At 48.7% G+C, this 20175-nt stretch overlaps 5 protein-coding genes across 5 annotated transcripts; 3 read left to right on the top strand and 2 right to left on the bottom strand.

The window, feature by feature from the left end:
* Positions 1-253: 253 nt before the first annotated feature.
* Positions 254-5277, top strand: PADG_08019 (glycogen debranching enzyme; the record flags this gene model as incomplete). Its single annotated transcript, XM_010764977.1, has 3 exons — positions 254-498; positions 606-5046; positions 5182-5277. The coding sequence occupies 3 exons, from the start codon at positions 254-256 to the stop codon at positions 5275-5277; spliced, it is 4782 nt and encodes a 1593-aa protein (XP_010763279.1).
* Positions 5278-6133: 856 nt separating this feature from the next.
* Positions 6134-9034, top strand: PADG_08020 (uncharacterized protein; the record flags this gene model as incomplete). Its single annotated transcript, XM_010764978.1, has 4 exons — positions 6134-6409; positions 6475-6639; positions 6723-7893; positions 7965-9034. The coding sequence occupies 4 exons, from the start codon at positions 6134-6136 to the stop codon at positions 9032-9034; spliced, it is 2682 nt and encodes an 893-aa protein (XP_010763280.1).
* A 558-nt stretch (positions 9035-9592) lies between these two features.
* PADG_08021 (phospho-2-dehydro-3-deoxyheptonate aldolase, phenylalanine-inhibited) lies at positions 9593-11401 on the bottom strand (the record flags this gene model as incomplete). The annotated part of the gene is made up of 5 exons (XM_010764979.1): positions 9593-9872; positions 10010-10181; positions 10292-11194; positions 11271-11325; positions 11390-11401. The coding sequence occupies 5 exons, from the start codon at positions 11399-11401 to the stop codon at positions 9593-9595; spliced, it is 1422 nt and encodes a 473-aa protein (XP_010763281.1).
* A 799-nt stretch (positions 11402-12200) lies between these two features.
* Positions 12201-17413, bottom strand: PADG_08022 (uncharacterized protein; the record flags this gene model as incomplete). The annotated part of the gene is made up of 7 exons (XM_010764980.1): positions 12201-12518; positions 12574-16285; positions 16347-16586; positions 16678-16730; positions 16793-16948; positions 17008-17212; positions 17304-17413. 7 exons carry the CDS (start codon positions 17411-17413, stop codon positions 12201-12203), a joined length of 4794 nt encoding a protein of 1597 aa, XP_010763282.1.
* A 1530-nt stretch (positions 17414-18943) lies between these two features.
* On the top strand, positions 18944-20128 carry PADG_08023 (uncharacterized protein; the record flags this gene model as incomplete). Its single annotated transcript, XM_010764981.1, has 1 exon — positions 18944-20128. One exon carries the CDS (start codon positions 18944-18946, stop codon positions 20126-20128), a length of 1185 nt encoding a protein of 394 aa, XP_010763283.1.
* Positions 20129-20175: the final 47 nt, after the last annotated feature.

The following is a 20175-nucleotide window of genomic DNA, read 5'->3' on the forward strand; positions in this document are numbered from 1 at the left end:
GCAACTAACATGGCATATGGCATTTAGGCAACTTACCATTGCCCGGCTAGCCTTACCCACAGACATATATATGTATACATGTTGTACTATATGTACAAAAACACCAATTGCTCTCCCCTTGTGCCACTCCCCACCCATCCCGCCTCTAATCTCGCGACGTATATAGAGGACAGATATACAGACGAATATCCGCACCAATTCTGCCAAATAGCGATTATACCCATATCCATACCAATACCCATAACATATCCAAATGTCACCCCCTTGTGCTTCTGCGCCGAAAAGGAGCCAGCACGGGGTCTACCTCCTCCCTCTCACCGACGATGGCGCTCCGGATGTGGCCCACGGATACGTTTCCTTGCCGCATCCTACAGATCCTCCATATATCCTCCGTTTTGTCATCGAGGGGAGCAGTGCTGTCTGCCGACGGGGAAGGTTATGGGTTAATATCCCGCATCCTGGGGCGCAGTTTGAGAGGGGTTTTTTTAGGGAATATCTGTAGGGCTATCTATCTCTTTTATATCCATTGAGATATAACCGTTGCGTCTTCAATTTGTCTACATGATCTTCGTGTGAAGGCTTTGAAACTGATTGTGTTGAAATAGACTAACACCCTCCTTTACCCACGCAATTGAAATCGACATACCAATAACCACCCCTGGTGCCTTTGCCTTTTACATAACCTACTCTCCCCCCCCGGAGCTACCAGTAGCTACCTTCCCATCCCCAAGACAGATACAGGCGCAGGACCCAGCCCAAGTCCAACTCCGCTCCCCAACCCACTACATAAATGTCGCCCCAACAATCTCTCTTAACAACCAAACACTTCCTCTAGCCTCCGTCTCCGTAATCTCACTCCTCTCCAAATTTGTCGGCTCAAACCCCTCAGATTGGAACAAGCATCTGCTCAGCATCGCCCGTCGCGGCTACAACATGGTTCACTTCACGCCGATCATGGCCCGTGGCGAATCGAACTCGCCATACAGCATCGCGGACCATCTGACGTTTGACAGATGCTGCTTTCCCAATGGCGAGAGCGACGTTGCTAATATGGTGTCACGCATGGAGAGTCAGTATGGCCTCTTACCGCTAACGGATGTGGTCTGGAATCACACGGCGAATAATACAGAATGGCTACAGGAGCACCCAGAAGCTGGGTATAACGTGGAAACTGCTCCGTGGTTGGAGGCGGCGGTTGAACTGGATGATACACTCTTGCGCTATTCGGAACAGCTGGGCCAACTGGGGCTACCCACGCAGTTTGACAATGTCAACGATTTGCTCTCAGTCATGAATCAGATGAGGGCCAATGTTATTGATAAGATTCGCCTGTGGGAGTTTTATGCTGTTGATGTTCAGCGCGATGTGGAGGCGACGATTCGGGCGTATCAGAGTGGTGATGTGAGGATTCCAGAGGGCGGATTTGGTGACCATACTATCGGAGGCTTGGGAGAGATTAAGGGGTGGAGTTTGAAGGAGAAGGCTGGGTTCTTACGCGATCGGGGTTTACTTAATAAAGATCGGCTTCTGGGGCGGTACGGACGGGTCGTTGAACCTGCTGTGGCTGCGGCACTGCTCACGGCACTCTATGGCCGTTACGACGCAGAGACTTCCGACATCCCGCGTATTCGCAGTGACCTCTCTAAGATCTTCGACGAGGTTAATCTCCCACTCTTCCTTGAGTTTGATAAAGATGTCCTAGAGATCTTCGACCAGCTCTTCAACCGCATCAAGTATCTACGGCTCGATGAGAATGGGCCGAAGTTGGGGCCAGTTACGAAAGAAAATCCTCTGATAGAAACCTACTTCACGCGCCTGCCACTGAACGAGAAGACGGCGAAACATAACCGGAATACGCTTGCCCTGGTTAATAATGGGTGGGTGTGGAATGCGGATGCCATGCGTGACAACGCTGGGCCGCACTCCCGAGCCTATCTGCTGCGCCAGGTCATTATCTGGGGCGACTGTGTCAAGCTCCGTTACGGCTCGTGTCGGGACGACAACCCGTATTTGTGGGACTATATGGCCAGCTATACAAAACTGATGGCGAAATACTTCGCTGCCTTTCGCATTGATAATTGTCACTCCACCCCGCTTGCTGTGGCTGCATACCTTCTCGACGAGGCGAGAAGGGTTCGTCCCAATCTTGCTGTGTTTGCGGAGTTGTTCACGGGCTCAGAGGAAATGGATTATCTCTTTACGAAACGGCTTGGGCTTAACGCGCTGATTCGTGAGGCGATGCAGTCTTGGAGTACTGCGGAACTTAGTCGGCTGGTGCATCGACATGGTGGTAGACCCATAGGCAGTTTTGATATTGATTTGCCGACTGATGATTTCCCGCGGGAGAATGGTATCAATGGCGGTAGCAAAGGCAATGGGAAGAATTGTGGGGCAAGATGTGAAACTATCAAGCACGTCCGCGAAATGCCGGTCCAGGCGCTGTTTATGGACTGTACTCACGATAATGAGATGCCTGCACAGAAGAGGGAGGCGAGAGATACCCTTCCTAATGCCTCGCTGGTGGCAATGTGTGCCTCCGCCTCCGGGAGTGTCATGGGCTATGATGAGATATACCCGGCGCATCTGGATCTTGTGCAAGAGACGCGGCGGTATTCTTCTTCCGTGGAACCCTCTGAGGGGGGAAGTGCGGATCCCTCTGACAAGCCTAGTATTATTGGGAAAGAGGGTATAGGCGGCGCGAAGAGATTGCTGAACGACCTGCACACGAAAATGGCTGTTGAGGGTTATGATGAGACCCATATTCATCACGATGGGGAATATATAACTGTCCATCGCGTGCAGCCAGATACGAGAAGGGGTGTTTTCCTCATTGCCCACACGGCGTTCCCAGGGGCAAATGGTGGGGCACTTGACCCCGTGTGTCTTACGGGGACGAAGGCAAAGCTCATCGGTGCGTGGAGGTTGGAAGTTGACGATTCGGATAAGGCGAAGGAGGCTGTTTTGGGGGATAAGGAGTACCTGAGAGGTTTACCCAGTCAGGTTATTAGTTTGGATGGGGTTCTAATTTCGGAAAAAGAAGATAGTACGGTGATTTCGATGCCGCAGTCATTCCCGCCTGGCTCTATTGTGTTGCTGGAGACGTGGATTCCTTGTGCGGGTTTATCGCAGGAGTTGAGTACCTTTATTACGTCAGGAGCGGTGGAAGCCTTTCACAAACTTGACCTGATCGATCTTAATTTTGTCCTTTACAGATGCAATGCGGAGGAGAGGGATTCTAGTGACGGTAAGGATGGCGTTTACAACGTCCCCAATTTCGGTCCGCTTGCCTATGCTGGTTTGCAGGGCTGGTGGAGTGTGTTGGAAACTATTGTCAAACATGATGATCTGGGTCATCCTCTGTGTGATCACCTTCGAACCGGGCAATGGGCACTAGACTTCATTGTTGGACGAATGGAGAGAGCGATCGAGTTGCATGGATATGAGCGTCTACAGCTTCCAACTGCATGGCTACGAGAACGTTTCGATGTGATTCGCAAGGTCCCTAATTTTCTCCTACCAAGATACTTCTCCATGATCGTGCAAACAGCCTACTACGCTGCGTGGAGACGTGGCATTCAATTGTTTAATGGTATCAGGCATGGTACGCATTTCGTCCACGCACTGGCCACTGTCTCCATACAAATGGTTGGATACGTTAAATCTGGTTCACTCTATCCGAACAAATTAGTCCCCTCTCTAGCAGCAGGTCTACCACATTTCTCCACCGACTGGGCCCGTTGCTGGGGTCGGGATGTCTTCATCTCTCTCCGCGGACTTCTCCTATGCACCGGCCGCTTTGATGCCGCCAAAGACCATATTATCTCCTTTGCTAGCGTGATTAAGCACGGCATGATCCCCAACCTGCTTGGCAGCGGTAAACTGCCCCGTTACAACTCGCGCGACTCTGTCTGGTTCTTCCTCCAGGCAATACAAAACTACGTTACTATGGTCCCCGATGGGATCCAGCTGCTGGAGGAGAAGGTGCCCCGCCGCTTTCTTCCGTATGATGATACGTGGTTCTCTTTCGACGATGAAAGGGCGTATAGCCGTTCCTCAACGATAGAGGAGATTATCCAGGAAGTGCTCCAGCGACATGCATCTGGTTTGTCCTTTAGGGAATATAATGCTGGGCCGCAGTTGGACATGCAGATGAAACCAGAGGGGTTCCAAGTCGATATCCATGTCGATTGGGAGACTGGGTTTATATTTGGAGGCAACATGTGGAACTGCGGTACGTGGATGGATAAGATGGGCGAGAGTGAGAAGGCAGCGAACAGAGGTCACCCGGGCACACCGAGGGATGGAGCGGCAATTGAGATTACAGGGCTGCTCTATAGTGCACTCCGTTGGGTATCAAAACTACACGAAGAAGGACGTTATAAGTACGCAGGCGTCACAACTAACTCAAACGAAACCATCAAGTTCTCCGAGTGGGCGCAACGTATTCAATCAAACTTCGATCGCGCGTATTACATCCCGGTCCTCTCCTCCCATGACGCACAACATGACATCGACCCCACAATCGTCCATCGCCGGGGAATCTACAAGGACCTTTATAAATCTTCCAGCCCATACAAGGACTACCAGCTCCGCCCCAACTTCGCCATCGCCATGACCGTTGCACCAGACCTTTTCAAATTGGAGAATGCTATCCATGCGCTTGTTGTTGCGGATAAAGTCCTCCGGGGCCCAGTGGGGATGGCCACGCTGGATCCAGATGATTTAAACTATCGACCGTACTATAATAATGCGGAGGACTCTGAGGATTTTGCTACGTCAAAAGGGAGGAATTATCACCAAGGACCCGAGTGGGTGTGGCCCCTTGGTTTCTTTCTGAGGGCATTGTTGAGGTTTGAGATCATTAGAAGGAAGAGCTTGGGGAAAGAGAGCAAGCATGAGGGTGGAGAGAGGGACATGAGTGGGAGGGAAGAGGCGTTTCAGCTTGTGGCAAGTAGGTTGGAGGGGTGTAAGAAGATGATTGCGGAGAGTCCGTGGAAAGGGCTGGCAGAGTTGACGAACAAGAGTGGGGAGTTCTGTGCGGATTCGGTGAGTTCAATCCCCCTATTCTTTCTTTTCATAATGCCTGCATTTGGAGGGGTATGCTGGCCGCGGGATGGCATTCTTGTGTTCTCCACAGTGGAAAGAACTAATGATTACTGACCACTCGCATTCTTCTTCTAGGCCCCGACGCAGGCGTGGTCGGCGGCATGTTTGCTGGAGGTTTATTACGATGCGGCGCAGCACCAACAGGAGGACAGGCCGGGGGATGAGGGATGAGTGATGCGAGATGAGGGATAAAGGCTTGGATTTGGATTTCCACTGGATTCCAATGCATAGGATTTTCCATATTTAACGGTACCTTAACTACTTAACTACATACAAAATTCCTGGGGGGAGAGACGTGGGCGTTTTTCGGCTTGGCTTAGAGCTGCGAATAATACGGGGCGGATACCTATGACATGGTGCATAACTACTCCGTAGACGATGGTAATCGCTCTTGTAGCCGCTAGATACTCGCATACTCCGTTGCTCTGTAGATCTTCCTTTTTGTTTGTTCTCAAGCGACGTCATTTGTTGATCTGCCCTTATCAGCAATTATTAGGGAAGGTCCAGCCGAGCAGCCCAAACCGGTAAGTAGTTGTTAACTAGTCAAGTTGTCTAACTATAGTTAGTTAGTTAGTTAGTTAACTATTAGTTAGTTATTTATCAGTTAACTTAGTAATTTCACAGCCATCGTTCGAACTTTTTTCAACGTCAAATTTCATCGGTTTATTTTATTCTTTTCATCCGTGGAATCCAATCACCTTCGCAGCGACGACCACCGTTTCAGCACATGGGCAGCAGGATGGGAGTCGAGGATAATTCAATTTTACCGCTATCTGTTGATGATATGAAACGGCTGACCTTGACTTGTTTCTCTTTCTTGCTCTAGCTTCTAGATGTGACTATATAATCAACCTCGTTCCTTTGATAGACGTCAACTCTGCTTCCGACACGGAATCGCATATCCCCACGTGATAAGAAAAAGAGGAAGAGAAGAGAACAGAAGTAAGAAGATAAGACAGTATATACAAAGACATAGCCGTGGACTCGCTACACAACCGGTACGGCCACGGACAAGCCGTAAGAACGCATGAGTTCTCCGGTCGTAACCACACGACTCTCTCCCTTTTCTCCGACTGTTATGCTATTCTCATTGTTATCCGCAACTGCAGCCGCCACCAACTCTTTGATTATATCGCCACCAACAGGTTGGAATGATACTGGCGGCGGCGGAGGAGGAGGAGGAGGAGGAGGAGGAGGAAATGATGACCATAAATACCAGGACCAGACGAAGGGCCAGCGCGATCTGTTGACGCAGATTGCGATCAGCTCTGTCTTCGGACTTGCGGCGTTTATGGGGTTTTGTGTATGTTTATCTATTTATTTATTTAATTTGGTCTTGAATGGAGACGTTAATATATGGTTTTGCAGGTCCTTCGACCAAAATGGAGGGAGTTGTATGCCGCCCGGCGGAGATTGAGGACGGCTGCTGCTAGACTGCCTGAGTTGCCCAATACGTTGTTTGGCTGGATTCCAATCGTGCATAGAATTTCTGAGGATGAAGTGTTGGCATCTGCGGGACTGGATGCGTATGTGGTAGGTGCAATGTTTTCTCTCCAAAAGGACTCAAAGATTTAGAATGCAACGGGACTGACTGATTGCACCGCTTTTCTTTGTAGTTTCTGTCGTTCTACAAGTACGCCCTCAGGTTCCTGTCAGTGGTGTTCTTTTTCACCCTCACGGTTATCCTTCCTATTCACTATATATATACGAACAAATATGGTTATCCGTGGGACAAGCCCGATGATCTCAATGACGGCTCCCAGAAAGCGAAAGCCGACCCGACGTACCTGTGGATGCATGTTGTATTTGTGTACGTGTTCACTGGCGTCGGAATGTACTTCCTCGTCGAGCAGACAAACAAAATCATCCAGATCCGCCAACGGTATCTGGGTGGGCAAACTACCGTAACAGACAGGACAATCCGATTATCGGGAATCCCTCCGGAGTTTCGCTCAGAGGATAAAATCAAAGAGTTTATTGAAGAGTTGGGGATTGGCAACGTGGAGCAGGTCATGCTCTGCCGGGACTGGAGCGAGCTGGACAGCCTCATAAGAGCAAGAAAGGGCATTCTGCAGCACCTCGAAGAGGCATGGACGGAGCATGTCGGCTACCGCTGGAAACGGTCCGACAGCAGATTCAACGCTTTGCCCCTCGTCAGAACAGATCCGATGGAAAGAAGCCTTGACCTGAGTGAGGACAACGAGCGGTCTCACCTTCTGTCGACTGAAGACTCTGCACGTGCTCATGTGTCGAGCTGTGAGCGTAAGCGGCCGACTATATGCATCCGGTATGGCCTGTTCAGGCTGCGATACAAGAAAATCGATGCCATCGATTTCTACGAGGAGAAGTTACGCCAATTGGATGAGAAGATCGAAGAGATCCGCCAAAGGGAGTTCTCACCAACTCCACTCGCCTTCGTAACTATGGAGTCCATCGCTGCTTGTCAGATGGCCGTTCAGGCAATTCTTGACCCTTGGCCAATGCAGCTAGTGGCAAGCTTAGCACCAGCTCCCGCAGATGTGGTTTGGCAATACACATACCTCTCGCGGAAGAGCCGAATGCTGCGTGGATGGTCGATCACATTGCTCATCGGGATACTCACTGTGTTTTGGTCTGTCCTGCTCATCCCACTCGCCTACTTGCTCAACCTGGAAACCATAGAGAAGGTAATTCCCAGCCTTGCGGATGCGTTATCTCGACATCCCCTTGCCAAATCTCTAGTTCAAACTGGTTTGCCTACTCTTATCCTTTCTCTCATGACGGTTGCTGTTCCGTTTATTTATGACTGTAAGATATTCTTTGCCCACCCCTTTATCGTGGGAAAATAAAAACCCCCAATTCTCATCTTGACTATCTAGGGCTGGCCAACCTTCAAGGCATGACATCTCAAGGAGACGCTGAGCTGTCTCTCATCTCCAAAAATTTTTTCTTCACATTTTTCAACCTCTTCCTAGTCTTCACTGTTTTCGCAACAGCCTCCAACTTCTATGGCCTGTTTGAGAACCTCCGTGACGTCCTCAGAGACACCACAACCATTGCATTCGCCCTGGCCCGGTCCCTCGAAACTCTAGCCCCTTTCTATACGAACCTAATCGTCCTTCAAGGACTTGGCCTCTTTCCTTTCCGTCTGCTCGAATTCGGGAGCGTATTCCTCTACCCATTCCAGCGTTTTAGCGCAAACACTCCCCGTGATTTCGCCGACCTCGGGCAACCCCCCGTCTTCAGTTACGGTCTTGCCCTACCACAAACTATCATGATCTTCATCATCACTGTCGTCTACAGCATCTTTCCCAGTTCCTATATCGTTTGTCTCTTTGGTCTGATCTACTTCGCTATCGGCCATTTCATCTACAAATACCAACTCCTCTACGCCATGGACCACCAGCAGCACAGCACCGGCCGTGCGTGGCCGATGATCTGCTCCCGTGTAATCCTTGGGTTTATCGTCTTCCAGCTTGCCATCATCGGCACCCTCGCTCTCCGTACGGCCGTCACTCGCTCAATCCTCGTTGTTCCTTTACTAGCGACGACCGTTTGGTTTTCTTACTTCTTCTCCCGCACCTACGATCCGCTTATGAAATTCATCGCTCTGCGCTCAATCGATCGCTCCTGTGCTGCTACTGACCAGGACGAGACGCCCACACCCACTTCGACCATGTCACCATCGTCACATTGGTCACATTGGGATCGCGATGCTGTCCCACTCCGCTTCCGTGGCCGGGACCTTGCGTCGAAATTGCAGAAGTATGTTAATCCGAATTTAGTCGTTCCGCTTGACGAGGTATGGATTCCGGGGCGTGGAGCCACCCCACCACCAAATAGCGATCGTGTTGACCGGGCTGGTGATACCCCACCTCGGAATAATAGTAGTAGTATCCGCTCGAATGGAAATAGGAATCAGAGGGACACGGGATACGTCCCGGTTTAAATCTGTTTAGTTGGTCTCATACTATTGTGTATAGCCACGGAATCCGGATCAATAATGGGAATGGCTGCTGGGCAATACAAAAGGACAGAGTTTTGTAGACATGTTATTACTGCCCTCTATTTGAAGTCGTCCAATTTTTACTTTGACTTTTCCTCAATCCAACATTCACTCCAATGACAACTTTTTCCGTATGCACACACACCCATCGATCCATATATGTACATACCTATCTATGCACACGTGGCTTTTTCTCTTTTTTAATCCTATTCATATTTCAGGGCCATGGAAATCGTTAGTGATTGGCAACTCCTCTTTTTCTGTTGCTCAGTTTGCTGTTTTCCCACACTCTTCGCACTTTTGCTTGACTTGCAAAACCCGTCTCACGACGCCATGATGATGCCACTGATACCAACCACTCTGTTGTTATACGCATATATGCACCAGTCCAACTAATAATATATATGAATTTCGGCCCCTCGATTCAGCTTTCCGTATTTTCATTGGTTCGTTTTCCTTAGTCACTGGACGTAGAAGGCAGCTTCGTAAAGTGTCTGATTTTTATTTCGAACGAGTCGTTTTGTTTGAAGGTATTTCCGCTGAAGACAAGCAGGCAGACACGTCAATATCCTGCATGTTTAGTGCCTTGGGTGCCATTGCTCGAGGATTGGCCAAAAGACCGTCGACATTTTCCGTAATCAACCCCACATTTTCACGTGTGAAGATGATTGTAAATGAAACTGGCAAGATTTGCCTTCTTCTCATTTGACGGCCAATTCCATTTAATATTCCAGGTTTATTTTGCCCTCCTAAAATCAGGACGAACACGACGAACACGCCACTGCGTTGACCAACATTATTACATTTAAAACACAACACACCTCTGCCCCAAGGTGAAAACGGAGAAGAAAAAAATTAAGTAAAAGCGCCGTCAAGGGAACAAGGGGAATATCAGAGAATAGAGAAGGGAAATTGCACTTTTGAGCTTCGTCGTTATCATGCTGCCTGGCCACGCTCCCTTCGTTGTTTTGACTGCGTTCGCGAGCATTTCTAAGACGCTCTCCGTATCTTCCCAGCCGATGCAGGCATCCCGTGATGCTGACGCCGTATTTTAGGCCAGCCTTGCCTTGGGAACTGACCTTTTGGTTTCCTGTAAAGGTTCAACAAAAAGAAAGAAGGGTGACAAGTTAGTGAGTGCCAGAAAATAAAAATTCCTACGCAAGACATAAACTAAGTTAAGATGGCACGTGTGAAACGCACCTTCGTTAATGTTACTCTCGATCATCACACCCATAATGGCTTGCTCCCCGCTCGCGATTTGGTCTGCCAGCACGGCTGCCACCTTGGGCTGGTTGCGATGATCCTTCAATGAATTTCCGTGGCTGCAATCCACCATCAAGCGCGCATTCAGCCCCTTCTCTGTCAACTTCGCCTTGGCCTCCGCAATGCTCGCCGCGTCGTAATTAGTCCCTTTCTTCCCACCTCGCAAGATAACAAAGCAATCCTCGTTGCCCACGGTTCCCACAATCGCCACGACGCCAGGCTTGGTCACTGAGAGGAAGTGGTGGGGGTGTCTGACAGCTCCAATGGCATCAACAGCAACGTCCAGCGAGCCCTCTGTGCCGTTTTTGAAGCCAACAGGGAAGGAAAGCCCGCTAGCCAGCTCACGGTGCAGCTGAGACTCCGTGGTGCGCGCCCCAATGGCGCCAACAGAGAGCAAATCAGCGAGGAACTGGGGAGAAATGGTATCGAGCATTTCGCTGGCGATTGGCATGCCCTTATCAGTCAGATCGACGAACAGCTGCCGCGAGACACGCAGGCCCTTGTTGATTTGGAATGAGTTATCGATGTCTGGGTCATTGATAAGACCTTTCCAGCCGACAGTTGTGCGGGGCTTTTCGAGGTACGAGCGCATGATGATGAGAAGTTCGCCCTTGTACTTCTCCTTCATTTTCAAGAGGCGGTGGCAATAGTCCATGGCGGCCTCCGGGTCATGGATGGAGCATGGCCCGATGATGACCATGAGCCGATTGAGGGGGTCTGTGCCATTGACAACGTTGGCCGCTTCCTGACGCGACCTTATGACTCCCTGCTTGGATGCTGGCGTCTGTGGGATTTCGTGCTGCAGGAGATTTGGCGGGGTGAGAGGGTTGTAACCCCGAACTGCGTGAGGTCAGCAAAAGGTGAACAGCGGAATCGAGCAGGGAGACGGTTCGCAATATGAAAAGGAACAACATACTTCGCCAGTCCTCCGCAACCTCTTTGTTCCCGACATTTGTGTTCTCGATATACCACTGGGGTGGGGTTAGTTGAACTTGAGTCACTTAGGCGGCGAATAGATAAAAAACTAAAGCTCACCTGCGATCCCATGGCGGGGGGCTGTTTGACGATAAACTGGCGCAGAAGAGGCTAATTGACACGGGTGGTTTAATTATTAATAAAGTACTTAAACGCAAAGAGATGGTATTATGTATTTGTCTATAAGAGAATATCCAGGAGATTGAGTTTGCGGGGGGGGTTTTAATTCAATTCTTCATCTTTTATACCTTTTTTTTTTTTTTTTTTTTTTTTTTTTTTTTTCCCCTGTGTGTTTGGAACTGGTTGGTGTTAAACTCTCCGCAACCGGCGGCGGCGGTTGAGTCAGCGCAAAGCAAAGTTAAATTTTTTGGCAAGACGCGGGGGAAAAAAAGAAGGGGACGTTTAATCTGCTGATATCAGTCAGTATTAAGTACGTCAATAAGTTAACTATTAATTAATTAACTATCAATTAACAAGTTCACTAACTGACTGACGCGGTAGTTTTCACAATTGCAAACAGCATGCTTGCTTCAACAATACCACACTCTCACGTTACTGAACTTCCTGGAACGCAGTTCCATTATCCCGCCTTAATAATAACAGTATCACCATTTCCTCCCTTTGTGCTGCAAATGCCGGTTCTGCTCACTATATAGTTAGCTGATTACAGCCAATACCTACTTAACAGAATTAACTCGCCGACAGGCTAACAGGCATCTCCAGTAGACGGTCAAATGTTCTCCCGTTCAGTGCGCTCAGTACGTACTCACATTGCTTGTCGATTCGCTGGTCTCGGCCCCTGCACAGCCAGCCACGAAATCAATCATTTAGTTATAGCAGTTTAATAATAATATTTCAGTCGAGATGAAACCTATCCGCGCATCTCATATTCTTTTATCACGACGTCAAGTTGTCCCCTGAACTTCTTCCGTTTATGGACTGCAGCGGAGAGGTCTTTCAATGCGGGTTGTTTAGAAAGGCTCCGCCTATTGTTGTCGAGACCAGCAAGCATCCCTTCCAAATTCCATATTAACTCTTGCTTTATAGGTTGGAGTATAACTTCGCTGTCCTGGAGCTCCTGGACATATCTCTGTTCCAGTCGATCTATCAACCTTGCCCCGTCCTTTTTATATGTGTCTACAACCCTATCGATGGCTTCTTCCTCGTCCAATAAGTGTCGAACAAGTCGCTTTTAGAGAAATTTTGGTTAGCAGGATCTTAGGGGAACCTGAGGATGTACTTACGCTACTGGCATCTAGTAGAATATCAAGACCTGTCTTTAGAGTAGCTCGCAAGGCATTTTGCCACTCAGATCCCACATCTCGATATTCTTCCACTAGGGTATCTGACAGATTTGAGCTTGACCCAGCCGAAACCTGAGCTCTACACCAGACCCCGTTCTTCACTCTAGATTTGTCCGCTTCGGAGTTCTCACCATCATCACTGATGTCACTACTCGATTCTACGAGCGACATGATATTTGATTTTCGGTAAGCCTTACTCAATGTTGGCGGGCGCTTCTGTACCTTGCTGTTTCTGCTCGACTTCTTATTCCGTCTTGTCTGTTCCTGTTTTCCTCTCAGACGCTCAGCAAACGTACTCGGGGCGCTGCGTCTCCAAAAGGCCTTGCTGTCGGGGTCTGGGCGATCCCGCACCTCCAAACTTCTGAAATCTCGACCGGCTCTTTTAGAGGACGTGTCCTTGCGCTGGGGCGGAATTTCTGAATGGGTGTTGAGGTGGCTCACCCTGTTCTCGTTGAGATCCCGAACTCCAAGATATCCGTCGTTACTGTCGGAATCAGAGGATATCGGATCGATACGATCAACCCCGCTGTCTTCTCTGGAGGAAACACCTGAAAGTTCCGACGACTGTGATGTTTCTGGAGTGTCGCTAGGGAGTTCAATGTTAGATGTAAGAGTTGTTGCCCTATTTCTCCAGAGATCTCTACGGAAAGGTTGTGGACTGCCATTCTCATCGACCAACTGATTGTGAGTTGGGATCATCTGAACTGTCCGGCCTTGCGATAGGAACTCAGTTGCGGTCAACTCACAGATTGAGCTGGAATGGGTTTGTGCGATTAAACCACTGGTGTGCCCATCGATTGCCAGTCCAAGACAGTCAGAAGTTGGAATTAGGGAAATCTCATCCAGATCATCAACGTCACTAATTTCGGCATCGGGCCGAGTGTCTAACCCATTCTTAACAGGATCAGGGTCCCCAATCTTGTGTGATTCGGTCTTATTAGCGTCATTTTGCTTCGAATTTTGGCCGGCCTGAGAGCCCGGTATAGCACAATGATTTTTTGGTCCGTTTGGATTAAAACAGACGATTTGTACTGTTCTCATCACCATTTCGTTTGGTGAAGGGATACCACTGTCGACTCCAATCTTGTCGAATTTAGTTGTAGCGGGTTTTAGAATACTATAAAGTTCGGTTGAAGTTTTTGATTGGCGCTTTATGGTTGGCTGCATTGTCTGAGCCTCGTGATCATTCACAGATTCTTCCGACGGGCCCTGCTCAGCATCGACGTTTGGCTTGACGGACTTGGAACTTGATTCTTCGTTGTCCGTCAGTGGTATCCCTGAGCAGCCTTCTTTGCCTTGTTCAACTACAGACGTGCGTTGGCCAGCAAGAGCCTGGCGCGAAATAAACTGAGAAACACTTTTGGAGATTTGAGATATTCCCGTTCGCGGATGGGCTTCCATGTCATTAATTTCGCCTTGGTCCAACAATGAATTTCTATTGCTTTCATTGCCAACGCCATTTCCAGTTTTCAGAGTGTTTGAAGAAAGAATGCCGGCTTTAACCAATGCCTCAGAGAGTCTCTTCCCCAAACTGGTTTCCCTGCGCTCGAAAACAACCTCCTGCATGTGGATATTGGTCTTGGGTTGGATTTCAACGCCCTCTGCATGAATTGGGTGGCTCTGCTCCCTGGACAGCGGATCGCTTCTCTGGAAATATAGATGGCCGTCGGTATCATCCTGTCGAGTCAGGGGGAAACGTGGCCCGTTTTTAATGTTGCCAGTGGTCTGCTCAGATCCAACATTTTCAGAGAGAACGAGATCGGAAACTTCTTCCGAGGTTGGAGTCCCACATTTGGTGTTGACGAGATACTCGATGGAGCGCAACGGCTCTTCCTGAACATCATCTGGAGCCAGGTTCTGTTCACAAGTCAGAACAGGCTGTGTTATGTCGGTGTCAGCTGGCTTATTTGTCCGGCTGCCAACTAAGACAGCCTCTTCAGGAAGGCTTGATTCAATAGGATCATCAAAGTCGTAAGTCGCATTTTCATACTCGTTCGCTAAGGCCAATTTTTGGTTCGCTCTCTCTGCGGCAGCTCGTGGTTGTCGGGCGGATGTCAAAGTTTTCGTAACTTGACGACCTAATCGCTTCGTCTTACATTTCTTCTCTGAAGTAGGTTTGTTCCGTGGGGTTGACTCAATGCAAGGAGTCAATTGGAGAGCCACTTGCTGGCTCTTCTTTCCCGCTGAGCTTGAGGCGCTCTTGGACTTGTCAGCTCTGCCGGGTCCCTTGGTTTGGGGGGGAGTTTTTCTCGGCTTCTTGGAGCAGCTTTCTGGCCCATCCTTGGGTGTATCGTCGACACGAAGGTCCTGATCCCAATCTACGACTAGTTTGTAACCCGTAGATTCGCTGATTCGGTTATGAGGCCGCTTAAGTTTAGAGTTGTTTCCAATTTGATTGGGAATCTCCGTTACATTTTGGCTGCTCGCTATCTTCGCTGTTTCTTTGGTGGAGACATGGACTGGTTGGCCCATCCTTGTGGAATTGGTTGGACTGTTATTGGTATCCCGAAAGCCCGGATATTCGTCCTCAACTTCAGGGAGTTGTTCTGGGCCAGCCATGGGCTTGGCGGCAACAAAAGATGTCTGTTCCAAAGCCAAACCACCCAAATCCGGACTACTTTCCCGAGCCTGTCTGTCCTGTTCGAGCATATCCGGAGATGAGTTGGAGTCTTGAGGTTGAAGTTGAAGTTGAAGAGCTTGTGCTAGGCTTGGCAGCCCAATGGGGCAGTCACCCTCAATCTGACTAATCCCATGCGGCTGAACCACACCGATAATATTTGATGAAGGCCCCCCATTGCAGGACATAGGTTGTGCTTTGACGGGGATTGCAGCATTAGGAGATATCTGGGGACTTTGGTTTTGTTTCTCCTGGTTGTTGGGGGTACTCGCAGCAGGGTGTTCAGGTGTTGGGGTCTCACCCACCCTTGATAGGTTTGATGACCCCCAAAATTCTCCTTCTATGGTGCTGTGGTTTTTAAGCGCTGATGGAGAATCCTTGTCTACCTGCTCTTCAGCTCCTCTATCTGACTCACCTTGGCTGCCTTCGTTTGAGTTTGAGTTATGACTGTCAGACAAGCTCAAATCAAGATGGGCACTGGAACACCTAATAACTTCCCCCTCCGAAGGAAATATCATAGTTCTGTGAGATCGCTTTCTTTCCAAGTTTCGAGCTGTGCGCGTAGCAGCACTGCAGCCCAACGTGGATGGACCCCATGTATTGTCCGTCCTTCGGAGTAAATGTCCGCCTGCAGATGCTTGTCGAGCTTTCTTCGCTGACGCCCCGGTCACGGGGAAATCTTTGGTGCCTTTAACTCCTCCTGTTACCTTTTTGACGGAAAGACGTTTTTTCTCAAGTATATCGCGGATCTCAGTCACTTCGGGTTGGCTCTCATATATCACTGAGACGATGTCTGCCTTTTCCAACAATCCATTTGTCATATAACAACAATTTGGATGTAGATACACGTCAAGAATCGCATTCTTTTCGTACAATACGAGCTTGTCAATTAGACCTAAGCGGATATCCATAAGCCGGAAGCGGTTATCCTCGGAAATCATAATGGTGAGGATATTGGAAACCAATACCCCTATCAAACAGTTGCTAGGGCCAAATTTTGATTCTCCAACATTGATTTCTCGGGCGATTTGCATTCTGTTAGTCGTTGTTAGACAGCCTGTAAGTTAAAGATAGAAAGTTTATTTATTCAACAAACCTTGCTGCCTTTCTGTTTTGCTTCAATTCGTGATGAGCGACAAAATTATTAAATTTCTGAATCCAGGTCCTATCGACCGTGGACCGGATGGAGAATAGATCAATGGTGGCTTGTGGTGTGTCTTGAGGCCAGAAGATACGAGGGTCGAGCTGAGAAGCAACCATCTCCTGGATCAGTACTGCGGCCAGCAGTCGTAGGATGTAGTCCGTTTCGTCCAGAACCATTTCCCCGAGTTTCCGGCTAAACACAGGTTAGATGTTGTCATTCATTTTATCGGTGTTTGATGCAATGCAAGATATCTAACATATTATTTTCTGTTCCCAAACCTAACAATCCTCTGCTGTCGTTAGACCTACGGATCAGTTCGAGTATGAGCTGACCACTCTATATGTGCTAGTTAGCTTTTTTTTTAACATATGATGATGGTTTGGAAAAGACCAACTTACCCATTTTCGTGGTCTGGTGTTGTTCCCTCCCACAAACGTGCCCAACAGATGATGGAAAGTCTTTTGTCCAATAAGCGATTTGCGCTGACGAGAGGCAACCACTACGGTATAGTGCGGAGACTTTTGGATGCTGTCCGTGAGGTCCCTCATAGATTTCTAGATAGCATATTAGACACACATCGATATACATTATCGAGCACACGAGGAATGCAAACCAGGAAGAGGTAAAAGCCCCTCTCTCGAGCAAGGCATGGAGGGGCTCGCAGAAGAATATGAAGCATGCAGTGTAAAGAAACGAGGTCAAGCCTCGAGCAATTCCCCTTGTTTTCCCCATCAAATAGCGCAACTAAATCTGAAAAACCAGCTCCCTCGAGACTATCAAGTGATCCTAGGAAGACTTTGACTATATCTAGTGGAATTCTGTGGACAAATTTTCTATTAGCAGTGACCATCAACATTGTTTCGCAGTTGATACCATCAATTCCCACAAGTCGAGTGAGGCGGGACTGACATCAAAAGATTGTTTTCTGCGAGTCTTCCAATAGCTCTCCGCAGATATGCTACCAATTCTTCCAGGGAAGATTTCCGTCTAGAGCTAGCTGTCTCGTCAGAGACAGCCATTCTGATAGGCGCAGGTATGGATGAGCTAGCTGCAAGCAAATGGCAGAGAAGATAAACGTCAAACAGCAAGGCAAGAGAATGTTTCTGATGTAACTAGATACTAATATGAAGCTAGATTCCAGTCTGGAGAAATGAAATAGAAAAGATCAAACAAGAGATAAGAGAGAGCCCTTGTCTCTGAAAGTTGGTCTGAGCAGGAAAATAAGCGGATGAGGTTTGTAGAAGAAGAAGAAGAAGAAATAAAAACAGGTGATCTCTCCAGCTGGGAGAGGAGACAGAAAATTGTAGTCTCAACACCACTCATTTCATCACAGCATTTCCATGATGGAATAACAGATGCAAAAAGATAATGGCAATAACAGCAATAATGACAGGTACATACAGCTCAGCTAGCTGTCCTAGATGCAAATCCCTATATGCAGCTCACCATGTAAGCCCCTTCAGGCTCGACGAATCTTCACTGAAATCGCTTCAAAAAGGCAACCCATGCTAACAACATTTTATCGTCCAATTTCTCGGGGAAGTACTGGAATTCTCTGCGGTATTCTTTAAGACAATAACCTCGACACCGAATGGAGATGTAAGTGTTATCTAAACGGTCCTCTCAGAGCAGCAGATGCTTGCTTATCTCCATCCCCAAGCACTTATTGCTTGTGAGTGGCAGGATGCTAACATTGCAGGAACAAGCTATTATATTGCATTGCCGTCGTCACGCCGTCGACGACAATATCTATATGACACGAACTCAAGCTGGGGCAAAACCCGACCCGCCCGCTGTAAAGGAGTTCGCCACCACAAGCCCGGAATAACAGTGCCATTCAGGCTGTTAAAAGAATGAAAAGAAAAGAGAGGTGCCTCAACACCTGCGATCTTGCCTTGCCCCATGAGATAGATTCCTCATGCTCAGCCGTTGATCATCAAGGAGCTTGCAAATAGATATGACTCCAGAGGCTACCTGCTGTGCAAACCCGGCCTTATTTAGCCTGCATGAGCCAATGAGAGAACTGGAAGGACTGCATGCATGCAACCGAGCCGCGATGACAGAGCTTTATCCAAGTGAGGACGCCGGATATCCGTCTGCATTCCTTTGAGATTTTTCTCGTTGGTGTTTTCGCCATTAGAATGGCTGACTCTGCCTAGAGCATGGCACCGCAGATGAAACTTTCTCGGAAGTTAAAATGTCAAAACTCCTTCACAAAAGTAAAACTCACGCATTATCTCTCAAGCATTAAAGTGTTTTCAGTCAACGTGTTGGCTCTACCTCCTTTTTCTCGTATCCTTCACCTCTCCACGTTGGAAGGTTATCGGCTTCGGAGTTCCGGGCTAATGTCCGACTCCGGATGAACCGAACCCGGAAAGTTGGTTGCATCCATATTTAGAGGCATCGCATCCACTAGTTATTGACCAATTGTGCCTATAGGGCTCACATAGATATATATATAAGAAGCTAACAACTTGGAAAAGGGCAAAGTTTCATTTACACTCGTCCGGACATTTTCCGCTTCCCGTTAACAGATCAAGCACATCAACATGATGAATGTCACTGAGATAAGTAGCGAGCAGGTAGAGCTTCTCCAAAAGCCAGATGCTGACCCCAACCTGGAAACTGAAAATAAAAGTCCATTTGTATCGCTCTTCATCCGACGAAGCCGAAAGACGTTTGATCCATCCCTCAGCATCCCGCAAACCTCGGATGAACGGTTGCGAGAAGCTGCGCATGACCACGCATTGGACATTGACATCCTCTTCAAAGAACATGGCACAAAATCAAAACTGCGACATACTGAGAAACCTCAGAATGGTTATAAGGGTACAGACAAGCCTGAAGAGACCGTACTATATCTTGCCTACGGCTCGAACATGAGCATCCAAACCTTCCGCAAATCGCGTGGCATCGTGCCCATCTCCCAACTAAACGTATACGTCCCAGACCTCAGCCTCACTTTCGACCTGTTAGGATTGCCTTACATAGAGCCTTGTATGGCAGCAACAAAATTTCGCAGTCCCAAACCCTCCATACTGGAATCAGACCTTCCCCAGCCCTCAGAAACGCATCAAACCCAAGCATGGCACAAACCCCTCGTCGGTATTGTCTACGAGGTTACTCTATCCGACTACGCGCACATCATCGCCACAGAGGGCGGAGGCTCCTCCTACATCGACATCGCCGTCGACTGCTATGCGTTTCCCAAATCTTACAAGCCCACTGACCCAGTCCCTAGCTATCCTGATAAGCTCTCAAAGCCTTTCAAGGCACACACCCTTCTCTCCCCTTCCGCCAAAGATGAGATAGCCGCAAAATTATCCACGGCTACATCCGTCACCAAACGGATATCCCAAGCCCCTTCCCGTTTCACGCGCTCACACCCCCCGGGCAACCCCGCCCAACCCTCCCCGCGCTACAAAAACCTCCTTGTCACCGGCGCGCGTGAACACAATCTCCCCATCGAATACCGCGCGTATCTCTCCTCCATAACCGCGTATAGAATCACAACCACCCGCCAGCGTATCGGCAAGTACGTCACGATGATGATGTGGGGACCGCCGCTTTTGCTGTCGTTTATGATAACAACTGTTGTGGAGGATAAGCGTGGGAGGATGCCCTGGTGGGCTTCAGTGTTGCAGAGGTGGCTATTTGTGGCGATGTGGTGGTGGTATGATTTTCTGGCGAGACCGGTGTTTGGGGAGGGGAGGAGGACGGCGTTGAAGTTGTAATTGGAACGGAGGAGCTCCATGCTGTGCGGGGCAGTGCGGGGCTGGGG

This window comes from Paracoccidioides brasiliensis, assembly GCF_000150735.1.
Source record: "Paracoccidioides brasiliensis Pb18 unplaced genomic scaffold supercont2.13, whole genome shotgun sequence".
Lineage (NCBI taxonomy): Eukaryota > Fungi > Ascomycota > Eurotiomycetes > Onygenales > Ajellomycetaceae > Paracoccidioides > Paracoccidioides brasiliensis.